Source organism: Heteronotia binoei, chromosome 2 (genome assembly GCF_032191835.1).
Source record: "Heteronotia binoei isolate CCM8104 ecotype False Entrance Well chromosome 2, APGP_CSIRO_Hbin_v1, whole genome shotgun sequence".
NCBI classification, from domain to species: Eukaryota; Metazoa; Chordata; class Lepidosauria; order Squamata; family Gekkonidae; genus Heteronotia; species Heteronotia binoei.
Genome location: NC_083224.1, coordinates 189,136,514 through 189,154,698, shown reverse-complemented (window position 1 = coordinate 189,154,698; position 18,185 = coordinate 189,136,514). Strand labels below are relative to the sequence as shown.

General features: G+C 51.0%; 1 protein-coding gene across 1 annotated transcript in view; it reads right to left on the bottom strand.

Moving 5' to 3' along the window:
- The window catches only part of POLRMT (RNA polymerase mitochondrial), a 30,042-nt gene that overhangs the window by 9,396 nt on the left and 2,461 nt on the right, over positions 1 to 18,185 (bottom strand). The window contains 9 exon segments of the mRNA XM_060233487.1: positions 472 to 611; positions 702 to 824; positions 5,007 to 5,789; positions 7,454 to 7,693; positions 8,988 to 9,158; positions 10,125 to 10,286; positions 11,211 to 11,360; positions 12,212 to 12,401; positions 16,115 to 16,245. Of these exon segments, the coding sequence (XP_060089470.1) occupies positions 472 to 611; positions 702 to 824; positions 5,007 to 5,789; positions 7,454 to 7,693; positions 8,988 to 9,158; positions 10,125 to 10,286; positions 11,211 to 11,360; positions 12,212 to 12,401; positions 16,115 to 16,245 (2,090 nt within the window).

The window sequence follows — 18,185 nt, the reverse complement described above, 5'->3', positions numbered from 1 at the left end:
GAGCTGGCTGTTCCCCTGCTGCGAAACAACCAGAGACTCTTGACAGCCTGTTCCTTCTGGAGTGTGCTGAGGGGCACATCAGAACAGATTGCTGAAGGCTTTTTGGTGGTTGTCCAAGTAGTGTTTCCCTGAAGTCTCCAGAGCACAAAGATCCTCCCCTCCTTCATCTGTGGGTGATCCCCCCCCCCACACATCATTTTTGTGAACAGAAAAGGACGGCAGCTGCTAGACCACTGACTCTGCCAGCCAGCATGTCAGAAACTCAAAAGAGCCAGTGGAGAGGAGTGGTCCATCCTGTTCTGAATGCCCCTAGTGCCAGGGTCCTCTCAGCCCCACGGGGCTGCTGCGGGAGGATAAAACAGGAGAGAACCGAGTAAGCCGCTTTGGGTCCCCTGTGGGGAGAAAGGCAGGCTAGAAACAAAGCCAGCAAATAAATCAGTCCACGTCCCCAGCGGGAGTTCCCAGCAGCACCCCCCCCCCCGCCTCACCTGCTGAGCCACGCTACTGTAAACGTCTTGGGGCTCATCGCACGGCATGAGGTTGACAGAGGCAGCCCCAATGATGTCCCGCCCGAGGGCCGCATAGTGCTGGAGCCCATTGCAAGAGCCGTCCTGAAAAGAGACCACACAACAGAGCGCAGGTTGGCGGCTGAGAGAGAAGCAGCGGGGCCCTCCCCTCCTGGAATCCTGTTGCCCACGCACCTGATGGACGGGAAACTGGGAGACGTAAGCAGCGGGGTCCGGGGCTCTTGTGGCCCTGGCGATCTCCATGCAACAAGCCAGCGTCTGCCATGGCTCATCTGCAGCCATCCACCACTTCCTGCCCTGGGGAGCAGCAGGCAGAGATTGAGGGTCTTGTAATGAGCAGAGGGGAACAACATCTCAGTTTAGAGCAGAAATGTCAACCAGAAGTACCCTGGGAACCGGCACCCCTTTGCTTGGGCAACCCCTCCAACCCAGCTTCCGACAGACCTTTCTTTAGCTCAGGGGTGTCAAGCACCCAGCCCGCGGGCAGGATCCGGCCCACTCAAGGCTTTGATCAGGCCTGCAGGGCTCTTTTCTCCCCCCCCCTCCCCCTCCCGTCTTTACCCTTGGAAGCTCCCAGGCTCTTTCTTACAGTTCCCAGGCTGAGACTCCTTCAGTTTCAGCCTGAGATCTTCAAAGGCTCTTTGAAGCACCCTTTGAAGCTTGCTGGCTGAGTCCCAGGTTCTTCCTGCCTTTCTTTGCTGGCTGCTGCAAGGAAAACGTGGGGTAGATTTTAAGATCTATTCCACATTTTCCTTGCAGCTTTGTCTGTACTCTGCAGTGGTTTCAAATGGAGAGATGGTTACATTTTCAGCTTCCCTATAGTTAGCTGAAACTCATGCTTCCTGGAGTTGTGTCCTTGCAAACAAGGGTTGATGCTTTCAGCCAGCTTATCTCTCCTGAATGGACCTAACCTAGTGAGTGCTCTAATGTGGGAACCCACAGCCAAAGGGGGATATTATACTGGAAAGGCTTTGCCAATATGAGTAGACCGGTGGGGAGAAGTTTACAATGCCATTTCATTGTTTCCACAGAGTCAGAGCCTTGTGCTTTTTCTTGATGTTTTATTTTTAAAATTGCATTGCCAAATTCCACTAGCCCTCCACCTTTCCAGCTTAAACCGCTGGAAGAGTTTTAAGCATGTTTGTATTTTAAGTTTAAAAAAAAATATCTGATTGGGTTTGTCTGTGGCCATTATAAAGTTTATATCTCCACTACCTGACATTTTATGACACTCATGGCCCGGCCCCATAAAGTCCCATTTGTGACAGATCCGGCCCTCCTAACAAATGAGTTTGACACCCCTGTTTTAGCTGGTTCATTACTACCCCCCCCCCCCCCCGGCATCCCTGGTTTCCTCCCCATCCCTTCACAGTCACGCTGCAAGGCACAGGGGGCGGAGGAAAAGGAGATGGCCAGAGGGAGCTCCATGGCAGAGTGGGAGATTTGAACTCTGGCCTTGCCCCCCTGCAACAGCTGCTGAGCAATTTCAGGTTGGATACTGGGCACCTCTCCGGGTGTTTCAGATGCACCTCTCAACGCTGAATCAGGCCAATAGTTGTTGGAAGCCAAAGCACAGCTCAGTGCCTTTTAAGAAAAGAATAAAGGCTATTTTTGATACAGAAGCAGAGGGCTTGTGGTTTTCTCTCGAACTCAGTGCTTATCATTTGGTATGGATGAAGATTGTTGACCTCAGATGACAGAAAGTGGGGCTGACAACAGAAGAAATTCTTCAGCTTGGCAGGGCAGAGACCCTCTCTATCCTCAAGCACCGTCTCCCCAAGTGTGGTTATCAGAGGAGGGCAATTCACGCTCCTAGAGTTTGTTGCCATTTTAACATCTTGATCCTGTATGAGATATTTAATGGTTCCTCATCTTGCTTGGGCATTTGTTCCATCTGAATGCTAACCCCTTTGAAATGTTATGTGGGAGTTTTGTCATATTCCATATTCAGACCATCTTTGTCCTGGGAGCCAGGGGTAAAATCCATACTTTTTCTTATAAAATACCAGAAAGTTCCTTTTATACTGCTTTTAGAAATTGATGGATTTTACCTCTTTTATCACATTTATCGTTCACTAATTCTCAAAGGGATGTTATTCCCTATCTGACGCTACACAGTGATCCCAATATAACTTTATCAGTGCATAGAGTCATAGAGTTGGAAGAGACCTCCAGGGTCATCTATTCCAACCCCTTGCACAATGCAGGAAACTCACTAGTACTTCCCCCTAAATTCACAGGATCTTCATTGCTATCAGATGGCCATCTAGCCTCCGTTTAAAAACCTCCAAGGAAGGAGAGCCCGCCATCTCCCAAGAAAGCCGGTTCCACTTAGCAGGAAGTTCTTCCTAAAGTTGAGCCGGAAACTCTTTTGATTTAATTTCAACCCACTGGTTCTGGTCCTACCTTCCAGGGCCACAGGAAACAATTCTACACTATCCTCTAGATGACAGCCCTTCAAGTACTTGAAGATGGTGATCATATCACCTCTCAGCCGCCTCCTCTCCAGGCTAAACCTGCCCAGCTCCTTCAACCTTTCTTCATAGGACATGGTCTCCAGACCCCTCACCATCTTCATCGCCCTCCTCTGGACCCGTTCCAACTTGTCTAAATTCCTGTCAAACTTTCCTTCCTAAACTAATTTATAGTACTCTCCTCGTCATAGAACAGAAGAGCTCTGAAAAAGAAAGGGGAGGAAGGACAACAATGGCTGCATGGCTTTCTGCCTCCCTTTCTCTCTTCCGTACTCACAGGCCAAAGGGCTTTTAAAGAAAGCTGGGCAATTAACTCCATGTCTAGACAGGAGACTTCCTGACAATTGTAGGTGGGTTTTTTTTCTTTAATGTCTTCATGCAAAATGTGACTGGGAAAGCGGGGAGTTTTAAACCATTTTTTTTTTTTAATGCAGCCAGTCACCATATTATGAAAGGGGAGGGGGGAGACGTACAGGCTGAACTGGAACAGCTCCCAGCAGCCCTGCAATGTAGTCCAGCATAGCTATTCCCCAGTTGGAGGCTGTGGCTGAGGGAGGGCAGCTTCTGAGGTCCCCGAACCACAGTCCAATGTTGTTGTCCCCATGTTGCTGGGATTGAGGAGGAAAGCAGCCAGCAATAACTTTCAGATGTTGTCTGGACTCCTTATGTACTTTGTCAGACAAAAGCCACTACAAGGTTCCCCCCCAGTTTTTTGCCTAGTTCAAGCAATAAACAACAGAAGGGAATCCATGACAAACCACAAGCACATCAGGGGAGACCTACTGGATCAGAGCAGTGGTCCACCTAGACCAGCATCCTGTGGATCACTGTAGCCAGTGAGTTCCTCTAGAAGAGGCCTTTCCCTGATGTTACCTCCTGGCACTGGGATCCAAAGGCTGACTGCCTGGGAACACAGATCTTCCTCAGATGCTGACTGCCTGGGAACATGGAGGTCCCTCTCAGTCCTTGTGGCTAGTAGGCGCTGACAGGCCTATCTTCTCTTTGAAAGCTGTTTATGCCTGTGGCAGTGAATTCCACATTTTAATCACTCTCTGCACGCAGAAGCATTTCCTTTTTGTCTGTCCTGAACCTACTGCCCCATCAGCTTCACTGGATGCCATCAAGTTCTACTATTTTGGGAGAGGAAGAAAAAGTTCTCTTTGTCAACTCTAACCCAAGGGTGTCAAACAAGCGGCCCAGGGGTCGAATCAGGCCCCAGAGCAACTGACTCTTGTCTGCTTCCTTCTCCCTCTCTTGCTTCCTTCTGCATCTCAACTTGCTTTGCAAGGCTTGTTCAATCCCACAGGAGCTACAGACCAACACCTCTATTTTCCCCATTGGTTGGGGTTCCTTCCCCTTCTGGTCTCCTGGACAGGGAGGGAAAGAGCCAGTTTCCTTTGCCCAGTTCCCTGGATCCCATGGGAGAAATACAAAGAGAGCACCTTTAAGACAAACAAGTGCCACTGTTTTAAGCCTGTGGTGCCCATAAGCTCAACATTTTTGAGCTTATGGGCACCTTTGGAATTTTGACAAAGGGCAGCAAGCACAATCACAAAATGAGTGCCAATCACAAAATGGCTACGGCACAGAGCAGAGCCAATCACAAAATGGTTGCCACAGGGGGCAGAGTCAACCACAAAAGTCAGAGAGTGGGATTATATGTCACTTGAACAGAACCTCTTCATTTTAGGCAGACATGCTGTTTAACAGGATGCCCTTTTAATCTCCACAGCAAATAACTAGAAGCCCTGCCGGGCAAAAGCCCTGCCCAGCCACCCCTGTGCCTGAACACTAAGAACTGCCCAAAGTAGGCAACAGGGACAGTTTACAGAGAAGGACCAGGGCGCGACAACAGCACCCATCACAAGGCTGACACAATAATTCCACTGCAAAGAAAGCTCTCCGACCCAGAATTCCCATTTCCCTGTCCCCCTCTCTATGTCCTGGATACCAATGGCTCACACTCAAAGTCAAAAGGCCACCCACATGTGTGATTTATCCTCACCGTCAGTGGGTAGTCTGCTGAATCCAAGATGTCCTCCATGATCTCGTTGGCGTAGGCTAGCCTGTCTTGCAGAGAGTTCTTCTTCTTCAATCCAGTGAGGTTGATGAGGTGGATCTTCAGCCAGTCCAGCCCCCGCGGGCCCAGGGGCTTCCCCTCCGCAAAAAGGAGGAGGGCCCGAGTGAGGTCACCGCCCAGGTGGTTGAAGTGAGGCGGGCACGGGTAAGTCCTCCCACGGAAGTCCATGTTGTGGGGGAACCAGAAGGCCCGGTCGCCCATGTGCTTGGCAATGGAGAGCTTGTAGAGGGTGTCCATGCGCAGGCTGAACATCTCGTTGGCTTTCTTGCGGCACTGGGCCATCTCCCGCTTCAAAGCGGACTTGGTCAAGGGGGTGCCTCCGAGGGCAAACTTGGTGGGCTGGGGGGCTTCAGAAGGCGGGGGTGGGACATCCAGCTTCTCATTCCCTTTGTCATTAAAAATGGAGACCACAACGTCCAAGATGGCCCGGTTGATCTTCCACGGGCAGTTGCCCAGCTGATTGAGCGCGTCCATGACTGAAAAGAGATTCCCACGGGGGCACCTCTCCAGAAGAAGCTGGTGCTGCACCGCCCCATCAATGCAGCGCATGAGCTTGGTGGGGCTGAGGATGTAAGCACCAAAGGAAGGAGAGAGCCACGGCACCGGCGGGCACAGCATGGGGATGACAAAGGAGTCAAAGCTGAGGGTGGTTTCGGCAGCCTCAGAGAGAAGCCGGGTCAGGATGGGGTGGGGTCTGATGAACCCGATCTGAAGGAAGAGGAAGGTAAACATTTTTTGGTCACAAGATACTGGCTTTTAGTCAGAACTTGTATCTCCTCTTTGCTATGCTTAATCCTGGCCTATTTTTCTCACACACACCCTTTTTTTTGGGGGGGGGGGGGGTCACTGCCAACTTATTTTGATGCCTCATAGGTGTTCAAGGCAAGAGACGTTCAGAGGTGGTTGGCCGCTGCCTGCCTCTACGCAGTGACCCTGGACTTCCTTGGTGGTCTCCCATCCGAATATGCTTAGCTTCGGAGATCTGACCAGATTGGGCTAGACGGAGACGTCCCCCATCAAGGCCTCTTTCTTACCTATTATAGTTTTCAAGTCGCTCAATAATTTGATGCTGCTGAATTTATTGACCATCTGCAGGTTCCAACACGTTCAAGTGGATGACACTACTGCTACAGACCGGCTTCACTGAATGGCTTTTAATGTGTGGTGTTCGTGTGCTGTTCTAGATTTGCACATTGTATTTTTGATTTCCTTTTGGACAAATACACCTAAATACATACACTGCAACAGGCGCTCCTATCCCCATGGAGGGCTGCTTAATTCTGCTAGTCCTGGGGGAGGGGCATTGAAGGCCCTTTCTCTGTCCAGCTGAAATCTCTTTCAGTGGCATTGAAGGGAGGGGCACGGAAGGCCCTTTCTCTGTCCAGCTGAAATCTCTTTCAGTGGCATTGAAGGGAGGGGCACGGAAGGCCCTTTCTCTGTCCAGCTGAAATCTCTTTCAGTGGCATTGAAGGGAGGGGCACGGAAGGCCCTTTCTCTGTCCAGCTGAAATCTCTTTCAGTGGCATTGAAGGGAGGGGCACGGAAGGCCCTTTCTCTGTCCAGCTGAAATCTCTTTCAGTGGCATTGAAGGGAGGGGCACGGAAGGCCCTTTCTCTGTCCAGCTGAAATCTCTTTCAGTGGCATTGAAGGGAGGGGCACGGAAGGCCCTTTCTCTGTCCAGCTGAAATCTCTTTCAGTGGCATTGAAGGGAGGGGCATTGAAGACCCTGGGCCCTAAAGGCTTCAGCCCCACACTTCAAAGAATACCTCCAGAAGGGCTACCAACGTGCATTTAAAAATTTAGAGGGTGGGGGAGAACCTCAATACAAAATGTGATTCTACACAATTCTGTGTGTAGAATCACATTTTGTGGCACGCCATTTGCACCTCCGCACCCCCTGCGACTGCCGAGAGTCCAGTTCCAGAGGATGGCTGTGCTGGTCTGCAGAAGGCTCACCGGCTCCAAGTTCAGGAGCACCTGAGAGACCAGCAAGATTTTGGGGCCGGGAGCTTTCAAGAATCAAAGCTTGTATTTGCTGAAAGGACCCCTGAAATGTGAAAGCTTCTACCCCAAAAGTCTTGTTGGCTCTCTGGTGCCCTGGGCCTCCACTCCAGAGGGTCCCTCCCTACCTTCAGGACCCACCAGGAATTCCCCCTAAATATGCCCGTCAAAGCCCATTTGCAGATGCTCCCTAGTGATCTTGTCCCTGATGTTTCCTAGAACGCAAACTATTTTCCACAAATGAAACGGATTGGTATATTCTGCATTTTGAAAAACCAGCGCTGAAGTCCGTGACTCCGTGTAAGTTTTGCAACCAGCAAAACCCCCCAGCAGGTGTTGGCTTATGTGCAGAACTTAACTTGGCTTCCTCACCTGGCGGCCGCTGCGGAAAGAATAGACGTGGTACAGGACAGGGATGAGTTTCGGCTCCAGGCCCAGAGTGAGGAGGTTGCTCTCCATCTTGAGGACCTGCACTAGAAGCTCGACCAGGTGGAGGCCCAGCTGCACCAGAAGGGAGTGGGGCCAGACACACTCCTGGGTGACGAGGGATGGGCTGAAGTTGGCCTCCACCTCCAGCTGCTCCCAGTATTCCCGCGGCAGGTAGTGATTGGGCTACGGAGAGGAGAGTGAAGAAGAAGATGAAGATATTGGATTTATATCCCGCCCCCCACTCCGAAGAGTCTCAGAGCCGCTCACAATCTCCTTTCCCTTCCTCCCCCACAACAGACACCCTGTGAGGTGGGTGGGGCTGGAGAGGGCTCTCACAGCAGCTGCCCTTTCAAGGACAACCTCTGCCAGAGCTATGGCTGACCCAAGGCCATTCCAGCAGGCGCAAGTGGAGGAGTGGGGAATCAGACCGGTTCTCCCAGATAAGAGTCCGCACACTTAACCACCACACCAAACTGGCTCTCCTAACCCATCAGCCAAACCCATCAGCCACCAAGAGCGCCCAACTTCCAGGAATTTCCTGGTTGTTCCACCCTCAGGAAATTCCTCCCTCTTGGAAAAAGAGTCAAAAGTTCAAAACTGAAGTTTCCAAAAGTCAACGTGGGCCCCAGTCAAAGACTCCCTCTGCCACCCCACCCCCGGTCATCTGAAACATCAAAACAAAACAAAAAAACCCCGTGGCTTGTAGTTAAGACAGAACAGTTTTCTTCAAACATTTTCCCCACCTATCCTTTCTATTTCTTAGCGCAGCACGTGGTCTTTCCCACAATTTTATCCTCACAATGACCCTGTGAGATAGGTTAGGCAGAGACACAGCGAAAGATTCAAAGCTGCTCCTCAAAAATAAACAAACAAATAAAGCAACGAGACAACAGCAAAGACTGAGGCATCCCCTTGTTGAAGTTCTTCCGGGTTCGACGTCGAAACCAACATGAAGACGGTGGCCCTCCAGCGCCAGCAGCACCAAGGGAAATCGAGCCAGGAACCCCGGGCCACCCCGAGGGCCGAGGCGAGGAAGGCTCCCGCGGGGGGGGGGGGGGGCTGCCAAGACCTTTCCCCCTACTCACAAGTGCTACCCATGTGGGGACCCAAGTCACCTGGCAGCGAACTGTCCAGAGAGAGTCAGGGCCGTCACCCCCACCCCGAAGGGGCCAACCGCGGGGCCGAAGAAGCCGGCCAAACCGAAGGAATCGGGCCGCAGCAGCACCGCCTTGTCGATGGTGCTTGACGAGGATTCTATAATGGTGGAAGAGCTGGGGGAAGACCCATGGGAGACCGAGCCGGCGGGAAACGGGGCCGACCTGCACTAGAGGGTGCCCAGCGGCAGGTCCCGGAGAAAGCGGCACCACAAGACCCGGCCCCCTCCCCTTCAGCTGCTCGACTTGGGCTGCTGCATCCACCCTTCCTGGCCGGCCGTTACATACCAGACCTCCACCCTTCCTGGCCGGCCGTTACATACCAGAGTGTCCTTTGCCAACAGCTGGACATAACTGTCATAGAGTTTCTGAATCTTCTTCACCAAGCGGCTCCAGGCCTTCTTCTGGATGAGGTACTTGTTGTAGACTTTGGTGCCCAATTCCCTGGCCAGCACCAAGAGGGATTCCCCCTGAGGAGGGAGACTGGAGATGCTCTGGAAGGAGAGAGCAGGGCACCATCAAAAGCCCACCCAAGAGAATCCAAAGCAGAGGAGAGATGTGGGAGGAGAGCAGAGCTTCCCCTTGGGTTGTTGCAAGGCTAAAACATGTCTCAGAATGTGGAGGGCAGGTCCCCACTCACATTTCAATGGTTAAATGTTGAGAGGTCCACACAATTTCTTTGCTTTTTTTTTAAACTTTGGAGATGCTGGCAAAATGGCCACCAGGATCTGCCAGGACTCCCTCGGGCAACCTACCCACTGGCACATCAGGGCTCCTCAGAGGGAGCTGCTGAACGTTTTATTTTATTTACTATTTAATTCATTCATGCGCTGCCTTTCTCCCCAGTGGGGATTCAAAGGGGCTCACGTTGTTCTCCTCACCTCCATTTTTATCCTCACAACAACCCTGCGAGGTAGGTGAGGCTGAGAAGGTGTGACTGGCCCAAGGCTTCCATGGCGGAGCGGGGATTCGAACCTGGGCCTCCCAGATCCCAGTCCAACATTTTAACTGCTACACTCTGCTGACCACCAGAGGCAGAAAGGCAGCCCTGCCCCCATCCCCAAGGTGCCCAGTGGCCTCAGCCCCATTTCTTCACTCCCCCCACCTGGCCTTCAGAAGAAGTGTGCGTGCACACAAAAGCACAAATCCAGGATTACACTTTGTGTGTTGTAAAGGTGCCTGACTGGACTCAAACTCTGCTCAGTTCCTTTTTCCATAAAAGATAAACTCTCTGAAGGTTCCCTTCCTGGTTTGTTGGCCTCAGTTCAAGGAACAAAACTCAAAATTACCTCATATGTACCACCACATTTAAAGGCTGACAGAAACTGGAGATGCTAAATGTGATAACAGATTAGAATTGTTCAGTCCAGATTCCCTAATGGGATGGAGGAGCGAAGCATCTGGCTACACGTGAGTCCAGCGCTAATGGACCACAGGCTTATTTCGGCAGCATGCCTTACCCGCATCAAGATGTCCACATACTCCTCGTTCTTCAACACGCACAGGAAAGGATACAAGTTCAGCTGCCCTGACGTCCTCTGGCCCAGGTGGAGCTTGGATTCCTGAAAGCTCTTGAGGAGGGCTGCCCGCCACCGGGAACGGAGCACAGCCAGCAGCTCTCGCTACACACCAAGGGCAAAAGGCAGAATCACTGCTAGGGCCTGAATCCGCAGCTGCACGTCATGGGGGTGGGACAAGAAAGCCAGGAGGACAGATGAAAGGGAGGAGAGCTTCAGGTTCCTTGGAATGCTTTGTCTGCACAGCTCTAAGCATTACTGAGCAGGCAGGTTAGACGTGAATTCACTGAGGGTCTCATATTGGTTACCACTACAGCTGGACCAATTTCCCACTCGCCTTACGCCGCTCTCAGTAGGGCTTCCATCGGATTTCACACTATCTGCCCCGGGGCTTCAACTAACTTTGCCTTCTTTGGGCAGCAAACAGAAGCTGGTTTTTAGACATTTCTGTTTGCCGTGTGAAAAGGCCAAAGCTAGTTGCAGCCCCGAGGGCAGATAGCGGGAAATCAGATGGAAGCAACGCTGAGAAGAGGAGCGCAAGAGCAGCGTAAGGCGAGTGGGAAATTGCAGAAAGGAAGCCCCGATAAGAGCCAGAACACAAGTCCCCCAAATAGCAACTAGAGAAAAATGGGGGATAAAACAAACACTGTTAAGAAATACCTTCCACTGTGATATGATGCATGAATGCCAGTCTGGGTGCAGAGGGTTTTTAAAATTCATTCTCACCCTTCTTTTCCAGTGAATTTTTAAAAGTGCCCCTCTTCTGCCCTGCACTTGGGGCTTCCTCTGTGTGCCTGGCTCTGTTTCATTGCAACAGCCATTTTGCGGTTGGCTCCACCTCCCAGGGCAGCCATCTTACAGTGGTGCCTACCACCCTGTGTCACAATTTCAAAGGTGCCCACAGTTTCCAAAAACGTCAGGGATCCCTGCTTTACAGCAATACTAAATAATATTATTAAAATCAGATTTTGAAACGGCACAGGGCTTTTGTGGCATAAGCCCCTCCCCTCTCTCCAGAGCCCCATTTACTGCTTTGACTGTTCGCTCCGTCAGGGGCTTCTCCGCCTCCACCGAGTCGATGGTGACCGTGTTGGACACCTCCATCTGCAGCTGCTCCTGAAATCGTTGGCGCAGCTCTTGCACTGTGAAATCCAGCTTCGGGTATGGAACGGGCTTCTCCTGCAACAAGACCAAAGGGAAGCGAGTGACGTGCGAGGGGCCTGAATCCAAGTGCCAACGAGAGCAGGGGGAGCCCAGTGGCACGGAGGAAGAGCCTGGGAGCATGCCCGCTCAGACTGGTGGAGCAACGCAGATCTAGAAACTGTGCCACAGGACTGGGCTTCTGGCATGTCAGGTCAGCAGCTTTCCAGGGCAGTCGTGGAAGTCCCCCAACTAGAACCTGCCTGCAGCCCCTCCCCTTCACACACAGCAGCAGCAGCCCCACAAACAAAGGGCCCAAATTCCTCGGGACTCCCATGTTTCATCCCTCCATGTCCAGAGCACAGCAAGCAGCAAGGAAGGAAGGATGGGAACTTTAAGGGCCCTATTTATTTTCATTGTAAACATTTTACTTCACTGATAACCCAATGCCTTTCTCCCCAGGGGGGGGCCCCAGAGCCGTTTATGACATCTCCCCTTCCTCTTTTTTATCCCGATAGCAGCCCTGTGAGGTGACTCAGGCTGAGAGAGTGGGAGACTGGCCCAAGGGCACGCAGTCAGCTTCCGTGGCACAAGAGGGGATTTGCACCTGGGTCTCCCAGATCCTAGTCCAACACTTTATCCACTACACCAGAGGTGGCCAACGGTAGCTCTCCAGATTTTTTTTTTTGCCTACAACTCCCATCAGCCCCAGCCAACGTGGCCAATGACTGGGGCTGATGGGAGTTGTAGGCAAAAAAAACATCTGGAGAGCTACCGTTGGCCACCCCTACACTATACCACACTGGCCCTGCACAGCAATGATGTCCCCAAGGCAATCTTCTGTGTCAAGAATGGACCCAAGAGCTTGGCCCAGATCAAGCGCCGCTTGCCTTTTGGTAGAAGTCACAGAAGAGGGGCACTGCAGAGGTCTTCACTTGGCGGACAAGCTGCGGAGGCTGGAAGTCCGGCTTGACCTTCCAGATGGCCTTCAGGGCCATCTTCAACTTGTCTTCCTCATGCTGGGCGTCTCTCCAGAGTTCCTCCAGTTGGATGCCATCTTTCTTGAGCTGCTGGAGGCATCTGTGAAAGGAGAAGAGTCACCTAGGGAGAGGGGGGGACCTGCGACCGACTCTTTTGGCACACCGGCTCCTGAGGAAGCTGGAGAGCAGCATCGCCAAAGTCAAGGAGAAGCTGTCTTAGCTTCACCAAAAAGGTATTTGCTATATCTGTGTCAAACATTTCCTAGCCACTGTTCTTTCTTACAGGACCTCAAGGAGGTTTACAATATTTTTAAAAAGACATAAACGACACCAAACAAAAAATTTAAAATCACAATTTAAAACCGTTTTAATCAAACGCAGTTCTAATTAAAACCATCTTCAACTGCCTCCAAAAAGATAGAAAGTAAAGGGGGGGCACAACTGGGGAGGTTGTTCCATAACTGTGGGGCTGCTACCGAAAAGGCCCTCTCTCGTGCACTCACCAAAAGAGCTACTTTGATTGATGGGGCAGTCAGGAGGGCCTCTTCCTACGATCTTAGTTCCTGGGCAGGAACGTATGGAAGAAGACAGTCCTTCAGACAATCCAGTTCCAAGCCATGTGGGGCTTTCAAAGGACAAAATCAGCACCCTGAACTGGGCCTAGGAGGGGATCAATAGCCAGTGTCATGGCTGTAATATCAGAGTCACAGGCTCCCAAAAGCTGGCCACGACCAGCAGTCCAGTGGCAGCCTTCTCCACTAGCTGCAACTTCCAAACACTCTTCAAGGGTAGCCCCAAGTATCTCAAAGTGGGGAGGGACGGTGGCTCAGGGGTAGAGAATCTGCTTGGGAAGCAGAAGGTCCCAGGTTCAATCCCCGGCATCTCCAAAAAAGGGTCCAGGCAAATAGGTGTGGAAAACCTCAACTTGAGACCCTGGAGAGCCGCTCCAGTCAGGTGAGGGACGGTGGCTCAGTGGTAGAGCATCTGCTTGGGAAGCAGAAGGTCCCAGGTTCAATCCCCGGCATCTCCAAAAAAGGGTCCAGGCAAATAGGTGTGGAAAACCTCAGCTTGAGACCCTAGAGAGCCGCTCCAGTCAGGTGAGGGACGGTGGCTCAGTGGTAGAGCATCTGCTTGGGAAGCAGAAGGTCCCAGGTTCAATCCCTGGCACCTCCAAAAAAGGGTCCAGGCAAATAGGTGTGGAAAACCTGAGCTTGAGACCCTGGAGAGCCGCTCCAGTCAGGTGAGGGATAGTGGCTCAGTGGTAGAGCATCTGCTTGGGAAGCAGAAGGTCCCAGGTTCAATCCCTGGCATCTCCAAAAATGGGTCCAGGCAAATAGGTGTGGAAAACCTCAGCTTGAGACCCTGGAGAGCTGCTGCCAGTCAGGTGAGGGACGGTGGCTCAGTGATAGAGCATCTGCTTGGGAAGCAGAAGGTCCCAGGTTCAATCCCTGGCATCTCCAAAAAAGGGTCCAGGCAAAAAGGTGTGAAAAACCTCAGCTTGAGACCCTGGAGAGCCGCTGCCAGTCTGAGTAGACAATACTGACTTTGATGGACCAAGGGTCTGATTCAGTATAAGGCAGCTTCATATGTTCAAGGACACTGAATGTGTCTCTGTGTGTGTGTGTGTGTGTGTGTGTGTGTGTGTGTGTGTGTGTGTGTGTGGAGGGAAGGGGGAATCCAGAAATTAATATCAGCCAACAGAATTGACTGAGCAAACCATTCAAGCAACTCGGGACAAATCCAGCCACCCCCACATCCCAAAAATGGAATGCCACACGGAGGCCACAAAGAGACTGGCATGCAGGTTCAGATCTTTCCAAACACAGGAGGCTCTGACTGCCCCAAAGATCTGTCTGCAAACAGGACAGTGGCTCCACATAGCCCCCAAATCCTTCAACAACTCCCAACAGAAAAGAGGCCGGATCTTCAGGGGCACAAAGAGCCCAAGGCACGACAGTGGCTCAGGCAGGTGGAACATGAAATGAGGCCTGCGCACATTTATCCGTCACAGGTCACCAGGGGTGGAAACCTGCTCCACAAGAGAGGCCGGCAAAGTGCGAGTCAGGCTCACATGGGGGAGAGAGGACAACCCACACAGACTGCGGAGGGTCTCTGCCAATTGGGTGAGAAGGCAACAAGGTGGCAAATGGAAGTTCTAGGTGGGTAAGCGCCAGGCAGTGCACACTGGAACAACACATGCTAACTTCAGAACAGATACTGATAGGGTCTGAGCTGGCCAAGGGGAAGAGGGGAAGAGGTCTTGGAGGGGGTAGTGGAGGCCTTGCTGAAAGCGCTGCCTAAGGGCTCAGCAGCCTCAGTGAAAAAGGCAAATCCCATGCTGGGAACTATTAGGCAAGGGACTGAAATTAAAATTGCCTATTATGTAATGACCACATATAAAACTTTGATGTGGAATCATTTGGAATTCTGTGGCTGTGGGGAAAGTACAAAGGATGGAAATCGAGATCACTGGAGGGGCTGGAGCACCTTTCCAGTTAAACAGCCTGGGGTTTTCCAGTTTAGAAAAAAAGGCAGCTGAGAGAGGAGAGGACAGAGGTTTACAAAATTATACATGGGATGGGAAGAGTAGATAGACAAAACTTCTCCCAGTCCCATCACAGTTGTGGGCACTCAATAAAGTTGATGGACAACAGATTCAGGAGAGGCAAAAGGAAATGCTTGTATACTGAATGACTACTCAAACTGCAGAATTCACTGCCAGCAGACAGAGCAGCCACAAGCACAGATGGCTTTAGAAAGTTGATTCATGGGTCGAGAGGTCCATCGATAGCTCCTAGCCACAGGGAGCGAGGGCTGAGTCCCAGGGCCAAGAAGCAACCTCAGGGAAGGCCTCAGCCTCCATGCCCTGTCTACTGGCCCTGCAGGGGAGCTGGCTGGCCCCTGTGAAACAGGAAGCTGAGCTCAACACAGTTCTTCTTATCTTCCACTGAGGGGCACTTCCAACAGCAGCCAGCAACATCTGCCCGATATTTGCAGAGGACCATCTTTTTTTTTTTTTTACAATCAGAGTTGTTCAGTGCTGGAATCAGCTACTGAGTGATGCGGTGAGTTCACTGCACATCATTTATTCTGGTGATGCTCCAGACAGAATTACCAAGAGAAGCCCCTCTACCCAGCACACCAGGACTGCTGGATTTGGGGGTGGCTTGTTCTGATGTGTGTTGGGGGGGGGGGAGGGGGGAATCAAACATGAGCTACACAGAACAAGCCTGGGGTTTTCCAGTTTAGAAAAAAGGCAGCTGAGAGAGGAGAGAACAGAGGTTTACAAAATTATACATGGGATGGGAAGAGCAGCTAGACAAAACTTCTCCCAGTCCCATCACAGTTGTGGGCACCCAATAAAGTTGATGGACAACAGATTCAGGAGAGGCAAAAGGAAATAAATGAAATGAAATGAAATGAAAAAACTTCCTTGCCATTCCTCTTGCCTTCTGAAATGCTACTGAGCAGCACAAGTCTATTCCCAAGACACCCCTACTGCCGTGAAGACTAGTCACATGCCTTGAGCCACAGCCAATCCAAGCGCCAAAGGAGCCCTTTCTTTCCATAGAAACCCTGGTCTGTGGCAAAGATATGCGCCGTAAATTGGTTAAGGCAGATGGATCAGGCCAGGAGAAACCCGTGACCTTTCACGCAGGAAGAAGCCTGCAGAGAATCCAAAAGGTACCGCCAAAGCCCAGCCGGGGCCAGCTGTTTCTTTTATGAACAACCTGCCTCCTACCACACAGACAGGGAAGCACCTCATTGTCTGGGCCAAGGGACAGGGAGCAAATACGGAGAAAAGCACCTTACCTGGCAATGACCTCTGGGCTGACGCTGGACCGGCCCATGCACTCCAGTGCAGCAACGTAAGACTCTGGGTTGGGCTTCAGCCCAGCCTCCCCCAGCTGATGGAATAGCTGCCCAACTTGGTTCAAGGAGCCCTACACAGGGGCAGAAATGAGAAAAGGCTTTGGTTTCCGACGCCAGTTGCTCCACGCTCCAAGTCATCCGATAAGCAACCAAAGCGACGAAGTTTGTGGGTCTCGGTGCCCCTGCTGAACTCAAAACTTTGTTCTCCTGCTTCAAACCAACACAGCTACCCCCCCACCCCCCGGTCAATCTATCAGCCAGCAAAAGAAGGTAATAGAATCACAGAGCTGGAAGGGGCCATAGACGCCATCTAGTTCAACCCCCTCCTCAATGCAGGATCACCCTAGGGCACCCCTGACCAGGGGTCGTCCATCTGCTGCTTGAAGCTTGCCACCTCCCTAGAGAGCAGATTCCACTGCTGAACAACTCTAGACCATACAAAATTTTTTCCCCTAATATTCAGTTGATACCTTCCCGTCCTTAATTCAAACCCATTAAGAACATAAGAACATAAGAGAAGCCATGTTAGATCAGGCCAATGGCCCATCCAGTCCAACATTCTGTGTCACACAGCGGCCATATATATATATATATATATATATATATATATATATATATATATATATATATATATATATATATATATATATATATACACACACACACACACACTGTGGCTAATAGCCACTGATGGACCTCTGCTTCATATTTTTATCTAACCCCCTCTTGAAGGTGGCCATGCTTGTGGCTGCCGCCACCTCCTGTGGCAGTGAATTCCACATGTTAATCACCCTTTGGGTGAAGAAGTACTTCCTTTTATCCGTTTTAACCTGTCTGCTCAGCAATTTCATCGAATGCCCACGAGTTCTTGTATTGTGAGAAAGGGAGAAAAGTACTTCTTTCTCTACTTTCTCCATCCCATGCATTATCTTGTAAACCTCTATCATGTCACCCCTCAGTCGACGTTTCTCCAAGCTAAAGAGCCCTAAGCGTTTCAACCTTTCTTCATAGGGAAGGTGTTCCAGCCCTTTAATCATTCTAGTTGCCCTTTTCTGAACTTTCTCCAATGCTATAATATCCTTTTTGAGGTGCGGCGACCAGAACTGCACACAGTACTCCAAATGAGACCGCACCATCGATTTATACAGGGGCATTATGATACTGGCTGATTTCATAATGCTCCTGTATAAATCGATGGTGCGGTCTCATTTGGAGTACTGTTATCACGAGTCCTCGCCTCTGCTGCCGACAGGATCAGCTCCCTGCCCTCTCCCAAGTGACAGCTCTTCACAGACTTAGAGAGAGCAATCATATCCCACCCCCAACCTCATCTTCTCCAGGCTGGATGTTCCCGAACCCCTCAGCCTTCCCTCCTCGGGCTTGGTCTCCAGGCCCCTGATCATCCTCGTCTCTGTCCTCTGCACCCGCTCCATTCATTCCACATCCTCCTTGAAGAGAGGCCTCCAGAACTGCACACAGGACTCCTGGTGTGGCAGAACCAATGCAGTGTATAGCAGAACTATGACATCTTGCAATCTGGAAGTTATGCCTCTGTTGATACACCCCAGGATGGCATTTGCCTTTTTTGACACTGCATCACACTTGTTGCACTTATTTAACTTATGGGCCACCTGTACCCCCAACCTTGTTCACACACAAACCCTGCTACCCAGAAGTATAACCCCATCCAGTATGGATGTTTCTCCAGATGCAGTGACGTATTTCTCCTCTCTGCAAGCTCCACAGCAACGGCGTGCGTTCTCGTTAACGAGATGCAATGCATTACCATCTGCTATCCTATTTAGTAGATTTAACAGGATTGAGTACTCTAATAGACACTGTCTTTGTAATTCCAAGTGTATTGAAACTATTTCCCATGTATTACTGAACTGTCCTCTTTATGATGATATTCGTTGTATATACTTGAAAGATATCTTAGCAGATATGTTGGGCTGTGCTGATTCAGGCAAAGTCCACAAACTTTTAAATGACACTTGCGCTGAGGTAACTT